At 33.8% G+C, this 25570-nt stretch overlaps 1 protein-coding gene across 3 annotated transcripts in view; it reads right to left on the bottom strand.

Moving 5' to 3' along the window:
- Positions 1-25570, bottom strand: part of LOC137407242 (protein fuzzy homolog) — a 32916-nt gene that overhangs the window by 6706 nt on the left and 640 nt on the right. For 2 of the 3 annotated variants that reach the window (XM_068093850.1, XM_068093858.1), the window contains exons 2-6: positions 21802-21963; positions 21096-21217; positions 17695-17848; positions 16029-16139; positions 14164-14364 (exon numbers count right to left, since the gene is read on the bottom strand). In XM_068093850.1, the coding sequence (XP_067949951.1) occupies positions 14164-14364; positions 16029-16139; positions 17695-17848; positions 21096-21217; positions 21802-21879 (666 nt within the window). In that variant the 5' untranslated portion in view covers positions 21880-21963. Of the gene's footprint in view, positions 1-14163; positions 14365-16028; positions 16140-17694; positions 17849-21095; positions 21218-21801; positions 21964-23545; positions 23636-25570 lie in introns of those variants that run through there. The other variant, XM_068093862.1, reaches the window with a different exon arrangement.

Raw genomic sequence — 25570 nt, 5'->3', positions numbered from 1 at the left:
TCAATTGAGTCCGACATACATGAACGTTGATGCAATGTGTCATCTTGTAATGATAGTCTCGACAACTCCTATATATACATATATAGTATATGTATACACATATACTATATATACATATATGGTATATGTATACACATATACGCATATATACATTTTATTTTGGTATTATATATATGCATATATATATTGTATATATATACTGTATATATATAAACATATGTTTATATATACAGTATATATACATGTATATACAGTATAGTATATGTGGTTTACACTGTAAAGTAAAGTGCTCAATAATCGAGTCAATTAGAGCTGTGTATGAAGTTTATTAAAAACTACAGGTTAAAATCATTACCATCAGTTTCATGCAATCGTGTTGCAATCTTCAGGTAGAATGACTAAAATGTATATTGTACAAGCTATAAAATTACTTAATAAAGCTGAGGGCTTAATACTATTGTGTGATATATATATTCCCACGACCACACGAGCGGAGCGGAAGTTTTATGATAAATGCATGTGCACACAACTTACGAAAATTATTCATCAACAATGAGACGAACCCTCGTCAAGAAATTTTATCAAAAAATTTAAGCATCGGAATTTAAAGTCGTTAAAGTATAAAAACGATACAAAACACATTTAAACCTATTTAAATATGTTACCAAGTCTTTGTAAACCTACGATAATATCTTAAAACTTACCCATCTGATCGGATTATACACAAATAGACAGATTAATTTGAACGAAAATTGCCACAAAAAGCTTGAAAAGCTCGGTTTAATAAAAGTTATGACCGAAAATTGAAACGCCAATAAAGCCGTGCGACCGATTGTAGAACTATTTAGCAGTGCGCATTTCACGAGAAAACCGTGCTCATTTCATCAGTCTATGGCATTTTTACTTGTAATCGAATTTGTTCGAAGGTTTCTGTAATAAACGTAGACCATTTGAGGCGTAGACCGATTTACAGGTACGAAATTGTGGTACACAGTTTATCAGCCTGTGTTTTTTGCCCAATCACCGAAGGTTTCATTATTTGAAACGTTAGCCGAAATTCTTTACAACTTACGTACAAGCTAGGGCCAAACTACAACGCCCTTTCATGACGAGAACATTTTTTATTTTGCTACAATTTTATACGCGTGAATGCTCTTACTCGCTTTCTGTTAAAGATCGCTTATCAAAACCATTCTACATTCAACGCAACCAACTTTCAAACTGTGTATAGTACACAGTAGCTTGCCATTTTACTTCTAATTTTGCATTTCAGGGTTATAATAAACATATTTCTTTATTGTTGTTGAATTACATACATTACAGTAAATTAGGCCTACAGCTTTATAACACTTTTATAACAGCTTTTATTTTGCTGCAGTTTGCAGAAATCTTCGAGACGCATGAACGCTCATAGGTTTTTTATTATTGCTGTATTACTATATTAACAATATTGGTTATTTTAATAATATCAGTGCATTTTACTTATAATATTGGCCAACATTGCATTTCTCCTATTGCAAGGGAGAGATATAAACGTGTAATATTTTCCTTTCATTGTTGTTGTTTGTCATGACCAAACACTTTTTAAATAAATTTTCTAAAAACCTATATAAATACCACAACTTCTCGATATTGCTACCTATGACGTTTTGAAATGTAAACAAAATTGTGTATTGTTTTTCTATTATTACTATATTAATAAAATTGATTATTCTAAGAATATCAGTGCATTTTACTTCTAATATTGGCCAATATTGCATTTCTCCTATTGCAGGGGGAAAATATAAACATCTTTTCCATTCATTATTGCTTATTGTTGTATATAATAACACCCACACCCAGTACATTACAGCTACCATTGCAGTTATCCTATTGCACTGCAGAGCCATTTGATTGCTAATATTGCATTTCTCAACCATCAGTACCCTTTATTTTTTTGCCAATATCTCTGGCCATCTCTTTGGTCGTGGGCTGAATGACAGTGGAATTTCTAGTATAGTATACAGCAAATTATGTAGTCAAATTATATTATTGAGCTAATTAGGTGTTTTCTGGCATGCCGGCATGTAGATATCAGCTCACTTCTAGTGTTAAGGCTGGCTAACTTCGGTTCGAATATGATGAAGTACTTTTCCCATAGACATAACTGGCAAGATTTTGTTGATGTGTTGTAAGACCGCGCTCTTTTGATGATCTTCCAGGTTATATTATAGCGAATGTTCTTGTCTTTTAAGTCCCATACGTATTTACTCAATTCTGTTTGTAGCCTTTTAGTAGGATATTTAAAGGATGTTTTGTGGTTGGCTAGTCTTGTTTTAAAAGTTGTTTCGGTGAGGCCTACATACGTTTGTGTCTCTTGCCCATCGCGTTCTTCATACTCTACGGTTGCCTGATATACTATGCAGTTTGAAAGGCATTCTCCATTTAGAGGGCACTTTTCCCGATTTTTGCAGTTGCATTTTCTGTCGATGTTGGTTGGTTGCGATAGTGCTTGTTTATTGTGCCCGCTAATTATGTGGTTGATATTTGAAGTACAGCTATAACTTAGTTTTACAGAGTTTTTGTTGAAGATTTTGTGTAATTTGTGTTCTGGTGGAAATTCACTCTCCAGGATCTGGAAAAATTGTTTACCGATCTTGGTGTTAACAGCTTTGTTGTATGGGGGGTTGTACCATATTGTTTGGCGTTTCCTGTTTCTGTGTTGACTGGTTTTTTTGTTGGGGTTGTTGCTCTGGTATTTTAAAGAAAAGTTGTATTTACTGTTAGAAAGTGCATTTTGAAATGGGGCTTTTGTTTCCTCGAGGAGTTGCTTCTTTGACGAAATGTTGGTGAGTCTATTGTTGATGGATTCAGGTATGTTTCTTATGATTGATGGTGGATGATTTGAGTCTTTGTGTACATATGTGGTTGTGTTGTTAGGTTTACTATACGGTTTGAAGCTGTTGCTGTTAAGATTCAATGTTACGTCTAAGAAGTTCACTACTTTCTTATTTGCTTCGATGGTGATACGTAAGCTGTGTTTACGGAAGATTTCACATAGTTCTATTTTAGTGCGCTCGATGTTTCGTGCAGTATCTTTTAGTAGTCCTAGACCATTGTCTCGATATAAGCCAAAGTTTTTGCCAAGCTTCTCAGTGATAAGGTGTAGCATGAAGATTCCGATAAGTTGGCAGCTTTCTGCTCCGTCATAAGAGCCCATTGTTATGTCATACAAGTTTGCAGTTGATCTCTTACCCCATGGTTCATTAGTGCTGTAGAGTATAGATTTCTTTGCGTGGTGTATTATGTGCTTGTCCAAGTCAGATATATTTGTGTATTTAGACGCAAACGTTAAAGCTTTGTTAAGTAGATCTTCCGTTATTGAGGGATAAAATTCAACAACATCAAATACAATGAAAGAGTGCTGGGATTTGTTAGTGATGTTTTTAAACCAGGTTAGCACCGAAGTTGTATTTTTCCACATATTTAAATTCAGTTGGTTGAGTATTTCCTGGTTGATGCGATCAGTGATTTGTTTACTGACTATGCCTATCTCCGATTTGCTAGGATTAATAAGCCGGCAAGTTGGTTTCTCGGGGAAGTTTGCCTTGTAGTCTTTAATGGTGATAAGTGCTTCTTGCTCACTAGTTTTATATATGCGGTCTGCGATATTAAGTTTGTCTGCGATAGCCTTTGTTTCTAAATTGATGGAATCTACTGTAGCTGTAGTTATCTTTTTGTAGTCCTTCGTGGTGTTGTTGGTTAAGAGGTTGTATATACAGTATATTTATACTGTATATATACAGTATATAATATATACCGTCTGTATGTATATAGACTGTGTATATATATACAGGCCAAAGAGACTGTATATATATATACAGTTCTCTTGGTCACCATAGGCAAGTTACTAGGTAAATCTCACTGGGTTGATGTGACAAGGCAACCACACACTGCCGATTAGGGACCTGACTGGCACAGCTAGGAGTATACCAACACAGAGCTGTGATAGTAGCACACAAACCAGAATAAATTACTTGGACAAAACACATGATTTATGTAGGCAATATAAAAACTCTCCTTCTCTCAGTGTGATGATGAACAACAAAGAATTGTGTTTTCACAAATTAAGAGTACGCAAGCACCTCAGCGACTGTTGTTTGAATATCAGCCTATGAAAGACATAAAAAGCCAGATTTTTTATGGTGAGAACTTAAAATTTAACAATGAAATCTTTTACATTTTATACATAACAACTTTTGGAAATTACAATAAAGTAGACCTGGCAATCTGAAAATCTACAAACTCGGCATAATTAAGCTGGAAAAGAGTAAACCAACCAGTAGACAGCTTGGAGCAAAAATGGCTACTAGTGAGCAGCAGACAGAGACCAGCAGAGTCAACTGGTTTGAGAGTGATTGGGTCGAAAATTCTTTGTTAAAAGTGTTCATGGCATTGCTGCCTACAGTAGGATTCCTCCTCGCTGCAGTTACATATTCTTTAATTAAATGCTGTAAATTGGGGAAGGTAAAGCAACAGAATACGCAGGGTTCTGAAATGCAAGCGAACCCGCTGCAGATTAATCCACATTTGCAAACAATTATGAGCCTGAACGAATTGCAAAACCAGTTTGGATGGAAGCTGCGGATGCAGCAGATGATAGAGAGAATGACACTCGAGTACAAAATGAGACAGCTGTCACTGAGCATCGCTGAGCAGCATATGATACTTCAAGCACATCAGGCTCGGCAGCAAAATGAGACAGCAACCTTTGGTGTAAGTTCAGTCCTGAAAGGGCTGTTAGAGCAGTTTGAAATGACTGCAAGCTGCATGTTTTATGTTTTCATGCTGGTTTCTCACTTTTCCTTGGCTGATTAATGATTCAATCGGTGCTGGACTTTTAAAGCCTTTGCTTGATGCTCAAGTTTTTTTCAGATTGTTTATCTTTACAAATCTGTACGCAAGGTCATGTTAAAACAATTCTGAAGGAAAGTACCATGTAAAAGACTATATCAACAAACGATAAAAAACTATAGATTATGGAGAATCGTGATATGTCTGTTACGATGATCATATCTTAAGGCTATATATAAAGCTATCTATGTATTTTCATTTAAAAACAGTTGAAGAAACTCGTGAAAAAATGGTTCTGTTTACAATACTTTTAGTCTAGTTGAGAGAATTCAAAAGAGATAACAACTAAATTTGATCAATTTTATTACAAAACATAAAAATTTCTTTTAATTAGAAATTATTTATTAAAAACAAAACAATTTAAAGGGACAATGTGTCAAGAATTCTCGAATTCATTGGATCATTTAATAATTGGAACAGACAATACGCTGAAAAGTAATTTATAGACTATTAAAAACTAATTTATAGACTATTAAAAACTAAGTTATGGATTATTGAAAACAAAGTTATAGATTATTGAAAACTAAGTTATAGATTATTGAAAACTAAGTTATAGATTATTGAAAACTACGTTATAGATTATTGAAAACAAAGTTATAGATTATTGAAAACAAAGTTATAGATTATTGACAACTAAGTTATAGTTATTGAAAACAAAGTTATGGATTATTGACAACTAAGTTATAGATTATTGAAAACAAAGTTATAGATTATTGAAAACAAAGTTATAGATTATTGAAAACAAAGTTATAGATTATTGAAAAAAAGTTATAGATTATTGAAAACAAAGTTATAGATTATTGAAAACTAAGTTATAGATTATTGAAAAAAAAGTTATGGATTATTCAAAACTAGGCTATGAATTATTGAAAACTAGGCTATCAATTATTGAATTATTTTCACATACAGGATTGTCAAAAATATACTGAAATAATAGTTTTCTGCATATGAATAAAACAGAATAAAAAGTATAAAGTAAAATATTGTTTAAAATAGTTTTATTTTTCAATACTGATTTGTTTTCGCAATATTAAAGTCACAAATATCTAAAAACACAATGTTATATTTTGTGTAAGGTCAATGATTATGCATACAATAACAAGCTGAGCCAATGCGTGAGTCAGTGAGTCTAGTCCAAAAATGTATGTTTTAGCTATCAGCGTTAAATCTCTATTTCTATTGCAAGTAATGACTTTATCATGGAGTTCAAGGTCTGAATAAAACAAAAATATATTCTTTTATGAAAATATATGTGACTGGCCACAAATGATGAAAAGAAAACAGTACTTTTTAATAAAAAAATACAGTGCATGGGAGTAATAGATAGAAGAACACTGTCAGAACTTAATAATATCCCTACTACTAAAGGTCATTACCATAGTTATGCAAGTGAACACACACATATGAACATAATAAATAAACACTCATGGCAGTAGTGCAGTTATTATTAATTCTAAACCCAGTAGTTTATCAACAGTTATTCAACCCGATCCTATTAAACCGTGTAGGTTGAATCACCAGAGGAATTGAGTGGCTCCCAAAAAAACCAACTCACTATAATTTATTTACTTTTTACCAGCTTTTAGTTAAAGAAGTTGAAACTTTAGATTTTGCTGACGATTGGCTTGCATTTAAATTAGAAAACGGATACACATATACAGAAATGTAAAAAAGTATAAGACAACCTACAACAATCTATATATATATATATATATATATATATATAGCATGTAGACATATCTTCAATAGAAGTCGGTCGGTATATATATATTCAATAGAAGCTACCTTGTCGGTAAATAAATAAATATATATATATATAGCTGAATTTCAATCGGCTGCTCTTACAACGGACCTACATCCTGATGATGAGGAAATTGACTGGCACACGAAACCTCTTCATGGTGCTTACCACCAACAAATATCTAAGGATGTCGATCTTCACCAGACATATATGTGGCTGAACAAAGGAAACCTAACGGCCAATACAGAGTCGCTAATCATGGCAGCCCAGGAGCAAGTGCTCCCAACAAGGCAACTCCAAACGAAAATCTATCACACTAGAGACGATCCTAGATGCAGACTGTGCAAAGATGCACCTGAGACCATCCAACACATCATCAGTGGATGCAAGCAGCTAGCAGGGAACGCATACACTGAGCGACATAATCATAATCATGTCGCAGGTGTTGTGTATAGAAGCCTATGTGATGAGTATGGCCTTAATAAACCACAACACTGGTGGGAAGCTCCTGGTAAGGTCAATGAAAATGACCGCGCTAAGATTCTCTGGGACTTCTACATTTGAACTGACAAGCATGTCCTAGCAAACCAACCAGATATAGTGGTGGTAGACAAGGAGAACAAGAGGGCTACTATACTAGATATAGCAGTACCCAATGACTACAATATAGCCAGCAAAGAAAAAGAAAAGGTAGAGAAATATCTCCCTCTTGGAGAAGAAATTGAAAAATGCTGGAATGTAAGAACAACTGTAATCCCAGTAGTCATTGGGGCACTGGGCGCAATAACACCGGCGCATAAAATGTGGCTTGCCCAAATACCGACAGCAATCAACTCTGGTGAGTTGCAGAAAAGTGCGCTATTGGGAACAGCTAATATCTTGAGGCGAGTGCTCAAACTCCCAGGTCTCTGGTAGGAGACCCGAGTTAGAGCAGAATTTACCACCCATACGGGGTATCCGAGGCGAGGAAACAATTTTTTTTTATATAAAACTGATTTATTCTTATTTACCAGTCTTTAAAAGCAATATTCTGGTTGTTACGCCATTAGCATTGTTAAATGTACATGTTGTTTAACAAATGCTATTTAAGAAATGAGTGCCTAAACTGTCAGAATAGACTATACTGCTCGGGAAATAAAAAAGTCAAACATTGAAGAAAACTTAAAACAATTTAACGCAACGGCTTGAAAGAAAAAACTGCCACCTATCAACATTTGCTAATGTTTCATTAAAACAGAAAAAGATCTCATCAAATGAAAAGGAAAAACAAAAAAATGAAAATTAACTCAAACAAAAAATAACACCACAATAAAGTGTACATTTTAAAGATCAAAATGGTATATAAAATTATTTTAGTTGAGTTGACTATGTTAGGCAAACTGGGTCCTAAAAATCAGCTATATGAAAAGTATTATGTGGTATTATAGTTTAGTATACGACTGTAATTAATGTGTCATGTCCAATTCTAACCCACATGTTTTCAGAACGACATGAAAAGGAATCTTAAAGCTGAAGTTGCGGATAGACTTTATAAAAAATATTTGAAAGCGATAACAGAAAAAAAAGGTGAAGTTCTATCTGAAGAAGAAAAGGCGCAGGAAGCGATAAGAAGAATGTACAGTGATATACTCAAACAAACAGAACAAAACCTTCAAGAAGATACACCGACAAAAGTATTGATGAACCAACTGGATGCGATAAATGTTGACTATGAAAAGATAACAGCTCTGGCAGAGAAAACTCTAAAAGATGACCCACAATGTAAGTGTAGCCAGATATAAATACCAGCATATTAAGCACTTACAATGCAAAAACAAAAAGACACAATTGAAGAATTTGTTTGCTTATAGATATACGCGCTCAAAATTGTTGGCTATGGCATAGAGTGAATAGTATTTACTATCAGTGATATATGATTAGTATTTACTATCAGTGATATATGATTAGTATTTACTATCAGTGATATACAATTACTATTTACTATCAGTGATATACGATTAGTATTTACTATATGTGATATATGATTAGTATTTACTATCAGTGATATATGATTAGTATTTACTATCAGTGATATATGATTAGTATTTGCTATCAGTGATATATGATTAGTATTTACTATCAGTGATATATGATTAGTATTTACTATCAGTGATATACGATTAGTATTTACTATCAGTGATATACGATTAGTATATTTCTATCAGTGATATACGATTAGTATATTTCTATCAGTGATATATGATTAGTATTTACTATCAGTGATATACGATTAGTATATTTCTATCAGTGATATATGATTAGTATTTACTATCAGTGATATACGATTAGTATTTACTATCAGTGATATACGATTAGTATTTACTATCAGTGATATACGATTAGTATTTACTATCAGTGATATATGATTAGTATTTACTATCAGTGATATATGATTAGTATTTACTATCAGTGATATATGATTAGTATTTACTACCAGTGATATATGACTAGTATAATTTTCTATCAATGATATACGATTAGTATTTACTATCAGTGATATACGATTAGTATTTACTATCAGTGATATATGATTAGTATTTACTATCAGTGATATACAATTACTATTTACTATCAGTGATATACGATTAGTATTTACTATCAGTGATATATGATTAGTATTTACTATCAGTGATATACGATTAGTATTTACTATCAGTGATATATGATTAGTATTTACTATCAGTGATATACAATTACTATTTACTATCAGTGATATACGATTAGTATTTGCTATCAGTGATATATGATTAGTATTTACTATCAGTGATATATGATTAGTATTTGCTATCAGTGATATATGATTAGTATTTGCTATCAGTGATATATGATTAGTATTTACTATCAGTGATATATGATTAGTATTTACTTTCAGTGATATATGATTAGTATTTACTATCAGTGATATACGATTAGTATTTACTATCAGTGATATACAATTACTATTTACTATCAGTGATATACGATTAGTATTTACTATCAGTGATATACGATTAGTATTTACTATCAGTGATATATGATTAGTATTTACTATCAGTGATATATGATTAGTATTTACTATCAGTGATATATGATTAGTATTTGCTATCAGTGATATATGATTAGTATTTACTATCAGTGATATATGATTAGTATTTACTATCAGTGATATATGACTAGTATTTACTATCAGTGATATACGATTAGTATTTACTATCAGTGATATACGATTAGTATATTTCTATCAGTGATATATGATTAGTATTTACTATCAGTGATATATGATTAGTATTTACTATCAGTGATATACGATTAGTATTTACTATCAGTGATATATGATTAGTATTTACTATCAGTGATATATGATTAGTATTTACTATATGTGATATATGATTAGTATTTACTATCAGTGATATATGATTAGTATTTACTATCAGTGATATATGATTAGTATTTGCTATCAGTGATATATGATTAGTATTTACCATCAGTGATATATGATTAGTATTTACTATCAGTGATATACGATTAGTATTTACTATCAGTGATATACGATTAGTATATTTCTATCAGTGATATACGATTAGTATATTTCTATCAGTGATATATGATTAGTATTTACTATCAGTGATATACGATTAGTATATTTCTATCAGTGATATATGATTAGTATTTACTATCAGTGATATACGATTAGTATTTACTATATGTGATATATGATTAGTATTTACTATCAGTGATATACGATTAGTATATTTCTATCAGTGATATATGATTAGTATTTACTATCAGTGATATACGATTAGTATTTACTATATGTGATATATGATTAGTATTTACTATCAGTGATATATGATTAGTATTTACTATCAGTGATATATGATTAGTATTTACTATCAGTGATATATGACTAGTATTTACTATATGTTATACATGATTAGTATTTACCATCGGTGATATATGACTAGTATTTACTATCAGTGATATACGATTAGTATTTACTATCAGTGATATACGATTAGTATATTTCTATCAGTGATATATGATTAGTATTTACTATCAGTGATATATGATTAGTATTTACTATCAGTGATATACGATTAGTATTTACTATCAGTGATATATGATTAGTATTTACTATCAGTGATATATGATTAGTATTTACTATATGTGATATATGATTAGTATTTACTATCAGTGATATATGATTAGTATTTACTATCAGTGATATATGATTAGTATTTGCTATCAGTGATATATGATTAGTATTTACTATCAGTGATATATGATTAGTATTTACTATCAGTGATATACGATTAGTATATTTCTATCAGTGATATACGATTAGTATATTTCTATCAGTGATATATGATTAGTATTTACTATCAGTGATATACGATTAGTATATTTCTATCAGTGATATATGATTAGTATTTACTATCAGTGATATACGATTAGTATTTACTATATGTGATATATGATTAGTATTTACTATCAGTGATATATGATTAGTATTTACTATCAGTGATATATGATTAGTATTTACTATCAGTGATATATGACTAGTATTTACTATATGTGATACATGATTAGTATTTACCATCGGTTTGCCATCTGGGAGTGCATAGTTATTGTATATCAAAAAAGGTATAATAATTACTGGCATGCTAGCATGCATATGCATGGTGGGTGCAGCTACCAAATCAGACAACATGACCAATAAAAACAAGTTATCGACAAAGTCTACTGATTGACTGCTTTACTGCAATATATAAGTATATTTAAGATATACCAACACAATTTATCTACAATAACAGATTCGAAATCTTGTGAATTTGATTTTTGTAGACAGCATAGCAGTGCCAACAGAGAGCGCGGCTAGCGTCGGTAAGAAGATAATATAACCATTCCCTATGCATAGAAATATGACGTTGATTGGTGCTTGATGGCATAAATATTACTGCAGCTTTATTCATGCTGCAATTATACAGACTGCAATTATACAGACTGCAATTATACACACTGCAATTATACACACTGTTATTATACATACTGTTATTATACAGACTGCTATTATACAGACAGCTATAATACAGACTACTATTATACAGACTACTATTATACATACTACTATTATACAAACTACTATTATACAGACTGCTATTATACAGACTGCTAATATACAGACTACTATAATTATACGGACTGCTATAATTATATAAACTGCTATTATACAGACTGCTATTATACAGACTACTATTCTACAAACTACTATTATATAGACTGCTATTATACAGACTGCTATTATACATACTGCTACTATACAGACTACTATTATACATACTACTATTATACATACTACTATTATACAAACTACTATTATACAGACTGCTATTATACAAACTACTATTATACAGACTGCTATTATACATACTACTATTATACACACTGCAATTATACACACTGTTATTATACATACTGTTATTATACAGACTGCTATTATACAGACAGCTATAATACAGACTACTATTATACAGACTACTATTATACATACTACTATTATACAAACTACTATTATACAGACTGCTATTATACATACTACTATTATACAGACTGCTGTTATACAGACTGCTATTATATAGACTGCTATTATACAGACTGCTATTATACAGACTACTATTCTACAAACTACTATTATATAGACTGCTATTATACAGACTGCTATTATACATACTGCTACTATACAGACTACTATTATACATACTACTATTATACAGACTACTATTATACAGACTGCTGTTATACAGACTGCTATTATATAGACTGCTATTATACAGACTGCTATTATACAGACTACTATTATACAAACTACTATTATATAGACTGCTATTATACAAACTGCTATTATACATACTGCTATTATACAGACTGTTAATATACAAATTGCTACAATTATACAGACCATGATATTAATTTAGTATGGGGTATTATATGTATATGTTAATTCAGTCAAAACTCGAACACAAATGAAAGCTAAGCTAACCTTACATTTATGTCTTTTTCAAGGTATTAACAATGCCCAAACACCGTTGTTGGGAAAGTCAGTTGTCACCAAAACAGCAACAACAAAAGGGAGCGACTGATATGATACCTTAACTGTATGCTTAGGGATATATTCTATAGACTGTTATATTCGATATAATATTATATTTTCCTATTATTACGGTAACTGTAATAAAACACGATTTGTACATACATTACTTGACTTAACTTTTCGAAGTTGTTTGACGATGTATGAATGATTGAAGTGGTAAGACAAAAAGTTGGCCTTGACTTGTACGATCTTTAAAACAACTACATATCACAGGCTATAGGAGTTGAACGAAATTTATGAGAACTTCAATTTATAACGAAAATTGTCATTTCTAGTGGTGTTAGTCACAAAACAATGCTATGGTACACACAATCATCATTGTAACCAAATAAAACATTGATCAACAGAAATGTACTGGGAGTAAGGCCATCTTTAGATGCCCAAAACAAAGGAAAATTTTGAAGAAAACAGTGAAGACAATCAAAGGATGAGGTAAGAATCATACAACTGGTGGCTTAGCAGTCACGTCCATTCACAGATTGCGGCTCGTGGTGAAACCTCCAGTCAACTTTAACCGAATTGTGAATGCTAACACGGGCTGTATATGTGGCAGTCTGATGAGTGCGGAGTGACGAGTTTACCAAATCAGCAGCAAAAAAGAAGTTTGTTTTTTCATGTATGTGCATTGGCACCTCCGCAGACAGTTTATGAGCAGAGAACTGCGAACTTACCTGAGCTCACATATTTGCCAGCAACCTGTACTAATATAACAGCCAAATCCGTCTGTTTGTCCAAAGCCTCCAGAAAAACCATTAGAAGAAAGAAAATGCATCACACATATATCGAACTCACATACCCAGCTTTGTAGCCAAAGCCACGAACTCGACCAACCGTGCCACTAGACTAACTTGCGGCTTCATGGAGTAATTGCACACATATTGATTATACACTACTGCGCACAGGCACAGGACTGCCAGCCTAGTAGTGTACTATAATAAAAGTCATGGCCGTCTGTCCCAAACCATTAAAACAAGTTGAAAAACTCGCTTTATACAAGATCCAAACTCACAACACCCAGCTTACCAAACAAACACGGTAACACCTGCACCAGTCGACTGCCTTTTCAGATTGAATAATTGTGCCTATAATAGGTATTACACCTGAGTCTCTTACAGTACACTCATGTGCCAGGGTACTATTATGATATAAATATCTGCCTTTATGTCATTCAAAACTTTCCTCCCACGCAAAACTTCAAGAGATTCATGCATTCAACATGCAAAGCCTTTTTTAGTTTGCGAACTTTTGTCCACATTGAATCCACTTATTTTTAGACACAGTTGCAAAGATACTATAGCACAGCATGCAACAGATAAAAATGATGTCTGATCAAAACTCTCACAAAAATTGTTCAACTCACATTTGGGCTTGTGTTAGGCAAGTATATAGGTACATCTCTTGCAGCTGGAGCGAGGTATAGGGAATTGACAGCATGACAGAGTAGAATCTGTTCTTTGGCACTGAGCGAACACCATTCGGGGGTGGCTACCATCACCCGGCCATTAATGAGCAGACAGCCATGGAGGCTGCTGGCAGCATCAGTGAAGGCATTCAGAGTATTCTATAAGCAAACAGAATTTTACTGTTGCTGACTGTGAAGATGCTCGGCTAACAATGGTCATGCACCATTGGAAAACATTTTAGCGTGTCACATTATTGTTAATGACTGTGTTTGCTTTTATAATAGAGGCACAGAAAGTATTTAATGAAAGTGCATGACCAGCCTTCGTAGAGCTGCTGTCAAAGTTGTTACTTGTTAAACTTTGTTAAAAAAATGTCGCTATGTGAACATATTTTGTTAATATTATTATTAATGATAATGATAATATCAATAATACTAGTAATCATTACTATATTATATTATTATTAATAACATTATTAATATAATACATTAATAATAACATAATTAATATAAACATTAGGAATATTAATTATAATAATAGTATTATTAATAATAATATTAACATTGTTATTAATTATTTCTACTGTCAATATTAATAATATAAATTATTATTATTTTACTATCAGTTGGTTTATTTATAGTTTAATAAATGTAACAGCGTTGAGATAAGTGTAGGTGAAGACTTATATAAGATGGTTTCAGATTAAAATTATTAGCTAAATAACCATAATAATAATGGCATGCTTCTGTCATGTAGTGACAATGCTTGGTAGTGTTCTCTAGTAGAGAAACACACCACCAGGACTAGGTTTTTATAAGCTACCTTGGGTGGTCCTAACACTTATCAAGGGCTTCTTCTGGAACTGTCAGATTAACCTGAAGGGATACATTTTTGCAACACGTCCAGTCTGACAGAGCCAGGTAGACATTTCACTCGTCCAATGTGTGAAGGACAGGGGTGGATCTTTAATTTGCCCACGTTGTCAGTGTGGTACACGGGGCCTCCAAGTTAAGGTCTAGATCCAAAAGACCCAGCAATTTAGGGTTGAAAGCTTGCTGAGAGCGTTTTGTCGAATTGGCATTAAGCAGGGCTTGAACCACCAACCCCGTGGTTGAAAGTCAAAGATGATACCACTAGGCCACCCTGACACCCTTGGGGGTCGTGTTTCATGTATTCATGTATTCATGAAGAGATGGTTAAGAGCTTACCCATACAGAATGTAGCTAGATAGGACACCGGTGGGGTGTTGCTGTTGTATAGAAAATATGTATGATTATGGTTATTTAAGCATACATAATTTCTATACAACAGCAACACCCCACCGGCGTCCTATCTAGCTACATTCTGTATGGGTAAGCTCTTAACCATCTCTTCATGAATACACAAAACACGACATGCAATAAGTGTTACTATAACCAAGTCTTACCCTTCCTCTTCAATATACCATAAATATCATATCAGTGTAAAAACATTTGAACTGACAGATAATTGCTTCATCTCTGTGAGTTGCATACATACCCATTACAAGCAGCTAAAGGTTGCAGATAAATGGTACAAAATTAACACTTCACTGTAAAGCTGGTGTCGTAAAATATGTTCATCCAAAAGTGCCCTCTCAAAACACCTTCACAAGACCACCATCTGATTAGTGTAATATAAAGCCATTAGGTAGCAAAATCCGTATATAAATATGGCTGGCACTTTCAAATATTTTAGAAAATGTAGAAAAACAACTAAAGACAATATATGAGTCATTTAAAATAATATGACATCAAATACAAAAGTGTAAGATGCGATGTAAAGTTGACCATTGTCAGCTCACCTGCAGAATGTCAGAAGATTTGCTAGCGAGTATATCTACGCACTGGGTGATGTCACTGTATGAGTTGGTAGAGTATAGCCTGAGTATATAATCAAGTAGTGCGTAGCTGACCTGTGAGAAAAAACATTGGTGGCATATTAGTAGACCAAAAATATTCATTAGAAATGTATTAGTTGTCTAAATGCGTTTATTGGTGGCGGTTTAGTTAACCAACTTTACGCCTTGGTGACAAATTATTTAATCAATTGCATACGTTGGTGACGTATTAGTTGATCAGATGTAGTCAATCGTTCAATATTAGTTGATCAGATGTAGTCAATCGTTCGATATTAGTTAATCATATGTAGTCAATCGTTCAACATTAATTGATCAGCTGTTTTTCTTGCTGGTGTACTAGTTTGCCAACTATATGCATTGGCAGCAGATTAGTTGATGAAATATATTCATCAGTGACATATTAGTTGATGAAATATATTCATCAGTGGCATATTAGTTGATGAAATATATTCATTGGTGGCATATTAGTTGATGAAATATATTCATCAGTGGCATATTAGTTGATGAAATATATTCATCAGTGGCATATTAGTTGATGAAGTATATTCATCAGTGGCATATTAGTTGATGAAATATATTCATCAGTGGCATATTAGTTAATGAAATGTATTCATCGGTAATATAAAGCCATGAAGTATATTAGTTGATGAAGTATATTCGTCAGTGGCATATTAGTTGATGAAATATATTCATCAGTGGCATATTAGTCGACTAAATGGGTTATTTATCTTATACAAATCTAAAATTTGTGAAACTAGAAAAAAGTTGAGATGCAAGTGCAGTTCGCTTTAACTTTAAAATAAAAAGTTTTGGTATTTGGATAACTATTTCACCAAACAATTTACGGTCGCTCATACACTAATTTTAATGCTTCAGTATCAAATGCACAATGTCTGTTAGTCCGAGTAAATGCTATGCATTCCTACATTTTAATCGATTTCACCCAAACTTCACATGCATATGCTCCATACCTTCCGACAGATCGCTACAAATATTTGGTTTCGAAACCCCATCTGGTTCGTATAAACCAGCCTTTTAAACATCCACCTGCGGAGCATCTGATAGAAAATGAATGAAATACCAGGCTCACTGCTAGCTGATTATAAACTGAGAGACTACTAAAAGGGTGTAACTAACATCGGTTGCAAACAACAAGCACAAGAAGTACATGGTATTAATGATGACTATTTACTCGTTACTATAAACATCAGATTTGTGAAATGGTCAAACCTGTAAATTACTAGATAAAATTTGATCAAAAGCACACATACTAGCTACGAGCATAAATGAGTGTGTAATGCATGTAGTGCATAATTAAAAAGCATTGATAAATGTATAATGCTTAAAGTGCATCAGTAAAGAGCATTGATAAATGTATAATGCTTATAGCGCATCTCAGTAAAAGGCATTGATAAATGTATAATGCTTATAGTGCATCTCAGTAAAAGGCATTGATAAATGTATAATGCTTATAGCACAGCAGTAAAAGGCATTGAAAAGTGTATAATACTTGTAGTGCATAAGTAAAAAGCATTGACAAGTGTATAATGTTTGTGGCGCATTAGAACAAAAGCATTAAGAAATGATTGATCACTGTTCCCATACTCACTCGAATATCTCGTTTAAATCTTTCAACATTTTTGATGGACACAAGGTCATCAATACCAAAAAGCATGACCATACCATCAAATGCTGTCTGCAGGAGATCTTCTATCTGTCGCTGGTTGTACAGTCTCTTGTCAGCAGCAAGTATTAAGGTTATGCTGAAACACAGAACAGTATGAACATCGCTAGTCAAACTTACCTCTACTTATAGTCCATTCATTTTGCAGCACAGGCTGAAATTTGAGTCAATGTTTGACTCTAAACTTCAATTAATTTCTAGTGAACAGCATTCGTAGTTTCTCGAGTCATTGCAGTTTTGTAAGTAAATGTAAAGAGGCTGATAGTTAATAATAAAACGTGAAAAACTCAAGCAAAAGAGAAGATATATGAAATAAGTAAATAAAGTTTCATTTAGTAAGTTACACAGTGAGTCTCTATCACCATGTCTTCCTCCAAACCTATGCATCACCATGTTTTCCTCCAAACCTATGCATCACCATGCCTTCCTCCAAATCTATGCATCACCATGTCTTCCTCCAAACCTATGCATCACCATGTCTTCCTCCAAACCTATGCATCACTATGTCTTCCTCCAAACCCATGCATCACCATGTCTTCCTCCAAACCTATGCATCACCATGTTTTCCTCCAAACCTATGCATCACCATGTTTTCCTCCAAACCTATGCATCACCATGCCTTCCTCCAAATCTATGCATCACCATGTCTTCCTCCAAACCTATGCATCACCATGTCTTCCTCCAAACCTATGCATCACTATGTCTTCCTCCAAACCCATGCATCACCATGTCTTCCTCCAAACCTATGCATCACCATGTTTTCCTCCAAACCTATGCATCACCATGTCTTCCTCCAAACCTATGCATCACCATGTTTTCCTCCAAACCTATGCATCACCATGTCTTCCTCCAAACCTATGCATCACCATGTCTTCCTCCAAACCTATGCATCACCATATCTTCCTCCAAACTTAAGCATCACCATGTCTTCCTCCAAACCTATGCATCATCATGCCTTTCCCTAAACCTATGCATCACCATGCCTTCCTCCAAACCTATGCATCACCATGTCTTCCTCCAAACCTATGCATCACCATGTCTTCCTCCAAACCTATGCATCACCATGTCTTCCTCCAAACCTATGCATCAACATGCCTTCCTCCAAACCTATGCATCACCATGTCTTCCTCCAAACCTATGCATCACCATGTCTTCCTCCAAACCTATGCATCACCATGTCTTCCTCCAAACCTATGCATCACCATATCTTCCTCCAAACTTAAGCATCACCATGTCTTCCTCCAAACCTATGCATCATCATGCCTTTCCCTAAACCTATGCATCACCATGCCTTCCTCCAAACCTATGCATCACCATGTCTTCCTCCAAACCTATGCATCACCATGTCTTCCTCCAAACCTATGCATCACCATGTCTTCCTCCAAACCTATGCATCAACATGCCTTCCTCCAAACCTATGCATCACCATGTCTTCCTCCAAACCTATGCATCACCATGTCTTCCTCCAAACCTATGCATCACCATGTCTTCCTCCAAACCTATGCATCACCATATCTTCCTCCAAACTTAAGCATCACCATGTCTTCCTCCAAACCTATGCATCATCATGCCTTTCCCTAAACCTATGCATCACCATGCCTTCCTCCAAACCTATGCATCACCATGTCTTCCTCCAAACCTATGCATCACCATGTTTTCCTCCAAACCTATGCATCACCAAGTCTTCTTCCAAACCTATGCATCACCATGTTTTCCTCCAAACCTATGCATCACCAAGTCTTCTTCCAAACCTATGCATCACCATGCCTTCCTCTAAAGCTATGCATCACCATGCCTTCCTCCAAACCTATGCATCACCATGTCTTCCTCCAAACCTATGCATCACCATGTTTTCCTCCAAACCTATGCATCACCATGTCTTCCTCCAAACCTATGCATCACCATGCCTTCCTCCAAACCTATGCATCACCATGTCTTCCTCCAAACCTATGCATCACCATGTCTTCCTCCAAACCTATGCATCACCATGTCTTCCTCCAAACCTATGCATCACCATGCCTGCACTCTTTTTACACGTCTCTAAAGTACAGTAACAACCTCTCTATATTAAGTATTATATTATTCATTTAGTCTTTACACGTAAATTCAGTTTTATACATTTAGGGTTTTTGCATCGGTTTATATAATGCAGTTGCTTCAATGCTATTTGTAACTTTCTGCAGTATTTATTGAGGAGTTATTGCAGGTTTTAAAGCAGAATAATTGAACAACAGTGTATATATTTCCTATGAATGTTTACTTCAAAATCTTACAAATTTGACATATTTTGAAATTTGACAATGTGATTATGTTAAATTGTCAAATTTGACAATTGGAAATTTGGCATATACATGTAAATCAAATCTCAAGATTAACTTCATATGTAGAGATTTGACTGTATAATGCTTAGAAGCCCTACTAAATCATATTGAGGTAAAATAACATGTTACCCGCATGGTATGTAACAGTTCAGGATATAATCACTTAACTTAAGGCCAACTAAAGCACTATACTATCTGTAACTTCCTACAGTTTAACCTTGTGTTTGGCCACAGCTTGAAAATTATCTATAGTCTCTCTAGTCACTCAATGAAATGCGTAAGTTCATGTACTGCTGTTTATGTCAACTGACCAATGAATTTGCTGCGTGCGCATAGAACAATCATATAAAACTAATCACTGAATTTTTCACTTAATTTATTGAATAAAGCTGAATCCAAGCTAAAGCAGAAAGTGACAGCCACACTTGCACTGATTTGATCATTAGTAATAGTTTGACTTCATCAATAAACTTGTGGACTTTTAAAGTGTAAGATACGCTTGAGATGTCTAAGAAAAGTTAGCACTTCAAGGACTTTTTTATTTACAATCCTGAGTTGTCGCTGTTTTTAATTTATTGTTGCTTTGTTGGTAAAAGTCTTAGAATCCTAAAAACAAGTTCTGATTGGTTGAAACATTTTAAAATAATTTTAAAGACACGTTCTGATTTGTTGAAGAGTTTTAAAAACCAGATTAGCATTTGGAAACAATAGCATGTGAGATAATCCATGTGTCAGCAAGTGGATGATTAAAATGGCAAATTTTTTCAAGTTTTAACCAGCCACATACAGTGTATGTACATTTTTACATGTTACAAAAAAACTAATAAGCTGTCTCCAACCAATCATAAACAAACTCCACACACTACAAAATGCTGCCACACTTTTTTTTATAAAACAACATTTTTGTTTTTCTAAAAAGCTATAAAACACATGAGCACACCTGCCATATAATATTAACATCAGCATTATAAATGCCATTTTACTTATCATCAATTGCTTTCATACCTGTCATGAAAGGTTTTCCAACAGATGTTGAACTGCTCAGAATATGCGGATAAAAGTTCCACATCACCACTCTTTCCATACATGTGAACTCCGTTAAGAGAAGCCACTACAGGATATGGCAACTGCAAAGAACATGGGTTTATTAAAAACATTAGCAAGGTATCATTGTATGCTAAGGTATCATTATATGCTAAGGTATCATTGTATGCTAAGGTATCATTGTATGCTAAGGTATCATTGTATGCTAAGGTATCATTGTATGCTAAGGTATCATTGTATGCTAAGGTATCATTGTATGCTAAGGTATCATTGTATGCTAAGGTATCATTGTATGCTAAGGTATCATTGTATGCTAAGGTATCATTGTATGCTAAGGTATCATTGTATGCTAAGGTATCATTGTATGCTAAGGTATCATTGTATGCTAAGGTATCATTGTATGCTAAGGTATCATTGTATGCTAAGGTATCATTGTATGCTAAGGTATCATTGTATGCTAAGGTATCATTGTATGCTAAGGTATCATTGTATGCTAAGGTATCATTGTATGCTAAGGTATCATTGTATGCTAAGGTATCATTGTATGCATAAATTTAAATAGATAAAAATAACAAAACTTACTAAAACTTCATGCTTTGTGTAGATGATTCTAACATGCTAAGTTTGAAAAGGAAAACATAAATTTTTCAGGTCAAGCATCACTTACAGGTTTGCCATCACCTAAGGTACGAGAGTAGAGTGGAACACCACCCGAGCTTGTGAGTGCATAAAGATAAACAGCCATTTTATCCGATGGTGGCACTGATCTGGGTCAAGCTAGCACCCTCTTGTTTCAACTCATGTCAATGCTGTCAGAGACCTTCCAATTCTGCACATGATTAAAAGGAAACAGTTACATAGCTGTTAAAAAATAATCTACCCTAATACAGGGAACTCATCCAATGATATTCTAGTCAAATGTTCCGTGCTACAAATGCAGCTAATGCTCCATATATCATATTATAAAAATTCTCTTGTAACACAGAAGGCTCTAAATTTGAAACCATGCTAAATCAATTTGTTCTATAACAGAACATTTACAGAATTTATAAATTTATAACTTATATATATAAATCTCTGCGTTTTTCGATTGTCTGTCCAGCTATAGCGACAAAGTTTTAGAAACGAAAAATCTACTTCGCAGAAGATTTGACCTCGGAACCTCCAAGTTTTCAGACCGATGAGCTAATCCATTACACTATGTGTTCAACTGACCGTAGCGATTAATAATTATAGTGAGGATGTTTATTATATCAGTTGAAATGATCACACCTAGAATGCTTAGGAAATTCCTATTGGTTACTACTAGCATGGTTGATCATTACGCGTAACGTAACGATTATTAAGCTGGCTTCAAACATGGCTATTGTTATAGTGAAGATTTAGACTTTAACTTCCTAGCTTACCAGGTAAGTTACTCAAATTCATTGGCCTATTATTTTATTATTATTATTGTTTATTATTTTGTAACGCTAGGCATTAGCAAGTATTTATAGAATAAAAATTTTTTACTAGTACTAAAAATTTAAAATTTCTCAATTTAATATCTTATTGTACTATTCAAAAGCACTAACAATAATGTAATGTCACAGTCAGCAATGATGACTGGCTATGAATCTTGTACACCATTCATGACAAGGCCATCTGATTCTGATGACCTACAAGCTGGTGAGGATTGCAGCTCTAATAAAAGCCTAGTTATATATTTGCTAGAAGTATTTATATCAATAAATACTTAATTTAAATAACTTTAAATTGATGCCTCAAATAATATTAGTAATGACGTAAGTTATGGAAAGATAATAACATTAGTGAACTCTGACATAAAGTGATATGCGTAATAAACTGAACCCCTTTGGTGGAAAACTAAAATTTTGATTTACAACGTGGTTATTCATTGAAAATCACAGCGCATACATTTTTAATTAAATTAAAACAAAATAAGGATTACTTTCATATACATTGTATAATGCATAATTACAATTATTAACTAAATTCAAAATGAGTAATAGTGCTGTAAATGAGAATTTTAGTTTTCCAACCAAGGAGTCCCGTTTACTTCGCACACCTCTGTGTATGACAGACAATTCATAGAAATTGATACCTAAGCAAGCCTGATTCTTGGTGAGTTGGTCCTCATAATGTTGGAGTATTATTAACAAAGAAGAAAAAAATTAGCAAATTTTCTGTATACATTTGTATATTCACAAAAGGCAAAAAACTGTAGAAATTTCTTCCATTGTATGCTGTTAGCCATAGCAATGTCTCTTTAAGGATAGTCAAGGCTTTAATAAACTTTATACAGAGTATATTAAGCTCCAATTTTTACATGACACTGAGGAAAATATCTAACAGTCCATTACAACAGGTTTCAGGGAAAGACAACCACTAAGATACGTGATAAGTCTTACTTTTTGCTTTCACAATGCGAGTAGATAGTGTATGTCTAAACTCCAATGCTTACAATTGTTTTGTTTGTCAACCACCAGAATTGATTTTTAATACACCAGTAAGTTTTTGCTTCAATTCTTGAGCCTGTAGATACAATGAATCAATTGACATCAACTATTGGCTTTAAACATTTCCTGTAATCACTTTAGCAAACAATGATCGAAGACATACAATTAACACTAGCCTGTTGTTCTACACTACATACTGTGTGGCTATGTTAGTTTCTTGTCCGGAGATTCTGCTACTGAGATTAAGATTTGAAGGCTTGTGACCATATTAGCCAATTTTTTAGTTTTTAGACAGCAAAATTAGCGTCTGCCTGAAACTAATGAAGAAGAGACCTGGAGAAAAGTTCAAGCCGGAGTACACACTGCCTACCATTCAGCGCCCAAGGAGTGTGATGATAGGCGAATGCATGACAACTGTAAGAGTTGGACGCTTCACAGTCTGTGAAAGAATGATGAACAAAAAGTACATCAACACTCTAGAGCAGACGTTGAAGCCAAGCACTGCTGAACAGTTTGAGGATGACAGAAACTGTATTTTTCAAGATGACAACGGGCCATGTCAATTGGCAAACTGAGTAAAGGACTAGTTAAGAGTGTCTATCATCAAATCCTTTGATTGGCCTGCACAGCCCCTGGACCTGAATCTTAACAAGAACTTATGACAGTGACTTGTTGATAGCAAAGTGTGGAAGTCTGATAACAAAGGACAAGTCAAAAACTAAGATTGTGTTAATAACTAGGAATAGCCTTATTACCACTAAGGACATCAACAAACTTGACTCCAGCGTGCCAACCCAACATATGATGATTAAGCACAAAGGGTGTACATGTACAATTAAATATTGACCGACACCTTTTACACCCTTGTATAAGGCCGACTATGTTGATTGCTCTGTTGGTCTTTTAGTCGGTGATACTCTGAGATCTAGAGAATATGCCAAATCAGGCAATGAGAGTAACAAGAGGACTTGAAGGACGCAGAGGAGTGACTGAGACAAAACAGAAATTATAGTTGGGATCTTTAGCTAAAGAAAAATAAGGTTGAACTACTTATGAAAATACTCACAAAAAAGGAGGCTCATCCAGTTGTATGTCAAGCAGCATGTGATGAAATAGTCAGCCAACCTGAAGCAAATGCACACACTTGCTCTCAAGCAAGAAGCGTACCTGATCTTTTGGATCCGATCAAAAATGTTTTTAAAAAAAGCTTTATTCTCCAGGCCATTTGAGATCTAAAAATCTCACAGTAGTCACTCAGGAGAAATTAGTAGGCAAGGTCTTGCCAAACTGACCAACCACTGATCGGATACTATAATACGCTGAGCCCAAATAGCATACCATATGCTTACCTTGTAATGAAATACTGTTTTTCAAAATGTTAATGCGTACCAAAATATGTAGCATGCTACTACTGTCCTCTCAGATAGTCTTGCACAATGACCACACTCTATGCAGTTCAAAGCAACAAAAAAAGGTATCACTTGAGACTTCTATTAATAAAACTAGCACAGCTATCAAAGCTAAAACCTCTTTTCTTAAAAAGAGATCTTAACACAAAACTAGCCCAACAAAGCGAACTAAAACATGTGGCTATTCTTTCTGGCGAGTAATATAATCTCAAGGTATAGTCTATTGATAACTTTTTACGACCGCTTGCTGCCTAAATGTTTCTAATACCCAAATGCTCAGTTGGTGGTTTTAATGTTGGTCTTGTAAAGAAATTATAAGACCCTAAGTGTTGTTTCAATTTTTTCAACTACATCGCTATATTACCTCGTAGATTTCTTCACATTAATCTAACTAGGGCTGTAAAAGACACGCCTTGGATAAATACGAGTATAAACAATTTTAGGTCAGGTTTCCAAAAGCTAGATTCGTATTTAGCATTTATTCAGACCATCACACGCAAGCTCAGCCTCTCTTGTGTGGAGGTACAGCGCACAGCTGATCTGTGTGACTGGTTTTTGTTTTGCTAGA

The sequence above is a fragment of the Watersipora subatra genome, chromosome 1 (assembly GCF_963576615.1).
Source record: "Watersipora subatra chromosome 1, tzWatSuba1.1, whole genome shotgun sequence".
Lineage (NCBI taxonomy): Eukaryota > Metazoa > Bryozoa > Gymnolaemata > Cheilostomatida > Watersiporidae > Watersipora > Watersipora subatra.
Note: the sequence above shows the minus strand (reverse complement) of the source record. Positions and strands in the feature narration are given on the sequence as shown.